Source organism: Sinocyclocheilus anshuiensis, unplaced genomic scaffold, assembly GCF_001515605.1.
Source record: "Sinocyclocheilus anshuiensis isolate Anshui unplaced genomic scaffold, SAMN03320099.WGS_v1.1 scaffold1895, whole genome shotgun sequence".
Lineage (NCBI taxonomy): Eukaryota > Metazoa > Chordata > Actinopteri > Cypriniformes > Cyprinidae > Sinocyclocheilus > Sinocyclocheilus anshuiensis.
Genome location: NW_015549974.1, coordinates 589,492 through 592,256, shown reverse-complemented (window position 1 = coordinate 592,256; position 2,765 = coordinate 589,492). Strand labels below are relative to the sequence as shown.

The 2,765-nt window shown below is 37.3% G+C and overlaps 1 protein-coding gene across 1 annotated transcript in view; it reads right to left on the bottom strand.

Annotated features, from left to right (window-relative positions):
- Positions 1 to 908: 908 nt before the first annotated feature.
- Positions 909 to 2,765, bottom strand: part of LOC107660972 (G-protein coupled receptor 98-like) — a 135,506-nt gene continuing 133,649 nt past the window's right edge. Inside the window, exons 90-91 of the mRNA XM_016450410.1 lie at positions 1,576 to 1,750; positions 909 to 1,101 (exon numbers count right to left, since the gene is read on the bottom strand). Coding sequence (XP_016305896.1) covers positions 983 to 1,101; positions 1,576 to 1,750 — 294 coding nt within the window. The 3' untranslated portion in view covers positions 909 to 982. The remainder of the gene's footprint in view (positions 1,102 to 1,575; positions 1,751 to 2,765) is intronic.

Here is a 2,765-nt window from a genome sequence, read left to right as displayed (position 1 = left end):
ATTTCATTTATTAAGGGAAAAAAGCTGTCCAAACCTACCTGGCCCTACGTGAAAAAAGTCTGTCTGACAAAGTGAAGCATGCTTAAATAGCAACACATTATGCCGTGATCTAAAGAAATTCAAGAACAGATGAGAAACAAAATAGTTGACATGTATCAGTCTGGAAAGGGTTATAAAGCCATTTCTAAAACTTTGGGACTCCAGCAAACCACAATCAGAGCCATTATTCACAAATGGAGAAAACTTGGAACAGTGGTGAACCTTCCCAGGAGTGCTGGGGCCTACCAAAATTACTCCAAGAGCGCAACGGCGACTCATCCAGGAGGTCATAAAATAACCCAGAACAACATCTAAAGAACTGCAGGCCTCACTTGCCTCAATTAAGGTCAGTGTTCATGATTCAACAATAAGAAAGAGGCTGGGCAAAAACGGCATCCATGGGAGAGTTCCAAGGCAAAAGCCACTGCTGACCAAAAATAACACACAGGCTTGTCTCACATTTGCCAAAAAAAATACCTTGATTATCAACCAGACATTTGGGCACTCATTGCCAGTTATCGCAAACGCTTGATTGCAGTTGTTGCTGCCAAGGGTGGCACAACCAGTTATTAGATTTAGGGGCCAATTACTTTTTCACATAGGGCCAGGTAGGTTTGGACAGCTTTTTCCCTTAATAAATAAAATAATTATTTCAAAACTGCATTTTGTATTTACTCGGGTTATCTTTGTGTAATATTAAAATTTGTTTGATGATCTGAATCTTTTACGGCATAAACCTTTTCACGGCACTGTGTATGTATGTATGTATGTATGTGTGTGTGTGTGTGTGTGTGTGTGTGTGTATATATATATAAAACTATTTTCACGTATAAAAAGACAACTTAAAAACTAACAAGATTTAGTGCAAAGGCATAAACAGTAAAAAAACAAAAAAACAACTATTGTTTTTATTTTACAACTTTCAGTACAAAAAATAGTGAGGTTAGAGATGTGTGTCTGCGATAGGAATCCGCCGCAGCTCTACGATTTGAGAGTTAGCCACACTACCTCCATCATGACTGCCGTGGACTGACTCGCTGTCACTCACATTAAGGCCAGAACCTGTTTGTAGGTAAAACATTATTCTCAAATTTTGTGAACTTCCAAAAAAAAAACAAAAAAAACACACAACTAGTATTCATCAAAAAAAGTTAACAGGTATTATTATAATTGCTAAAGACCTGTAGGGATTTAGGTACATTTTTGGAAGAAAGTGGCTTACCAGTTTTTAAGGCAAATATGAGGTCATCAAACTCCTGTATTAGTGCTGTCAAACGATTAATCGTGATTAATTGCATCCAAAAAAAAATTTGTTTACATAATATGTGTTTGTGTACTGTGTATATTTATTATGTAAATATAGATACACTCACATACAGCATTTATTTTGGAAATATTTACATGCATATACATTTATATATCTAGATTCTTATATTTTATATTATATATAAATATATTTAATATATAAAAGATCACAGGAATTATTATAGATCTGTAAGGATTTAGGTGCATTTTTTTTTTAAGAAAGGGACTTACCTGTTTTTAAGGCAAATATGAGGTCATCAAACTCCTGTGACTCCTCGTCCTGCACCAGATTAGTGTTGATGAACCCTCCTTCTGTGATGTAGGTCTCGTCCTGACGACTCTGTTTGAAAACACTGCTAGGCTGACTGCTGGGCCTCAGTGAAGCTCTCTCCCAATCTGCAGAGATCTGAAAAACATAACAAAAAAGATCTTTGGATGTCAGAAAAAAAATAAACAAATTTTAAAAGCTTCACCACATTAAAATGCCTTTTGTTGTTGAGTTAGTTTGTGCACTCAGTATAAGCTTAATTAAAGGAGCCACACAAATCAGCCATTAACCGGTGTGTCTGGTGCAGGGGTCATTCAGAGGTTACGAGGACTTGGATGTCTATAGAGTTTTACTAGGCTGGGTGTGAGGGGTGAGTCAGCATTCACAAGAAAAAGTATCGGGTAGGGTTAGGGTAGGTGCAGGGCGGGCTTTATTGTACCAATAAGTTGGCATCCATTTAATAATTTGAATTAAAATGATAATTTACACTCAATACGTTGTTATTGCATACTGTTTTGTAATGTACTACAATACTGAAGTGTAGATAATTGCCACTAATTGCAACAAGTAGTATAAATAGCAGAAAATCCTGCTATTTTAAAGGGGTCATATGATGCTGCTAAAAAGAACATTATTTTGTGTATTTGGTGTAATTAAATGTGTTTATGCGGTTTAAGGTTCAAAAAACACAGTAGTGTCAGGATTCTGGACGGTTTTGTTATGTTTTTCCTCCCCATGTGCTTCCTGTGACCCAGTTTCTCCCTCGTGTTGATCGTTCATTGCTCCCATGTACTCCATGCTCTTATTTGGTTATCTTACTGTTCCTGTCCTCATAGTTCGTTATGTTCATTTGGTTCCTCCTGTGTTTGATTAATTATCTAGTTTACTCCCTGTTACTTAAGCCCAGTGTTTTCCTGTGTCTAGCGTCCGGTATTATACGTCGAAGTTGTGTTTCCTGTGTGTCTCTGCCTGCCTTGTGTTACCCCTTGGATGTTGATTAAAGGACTGCTGTTTGAGTTTACTCCTCGTCTCCTCATTCCTCGCTCTTCTCCGTAGGCTAGTGTGACAGAATCGCGGACCTAAACAGTTTAATCCGTGTGTTCCCTCCGTTTTTTTCCCCGTTTTTTTCCGTTCAGTGTTTTTTTTTTTCTTT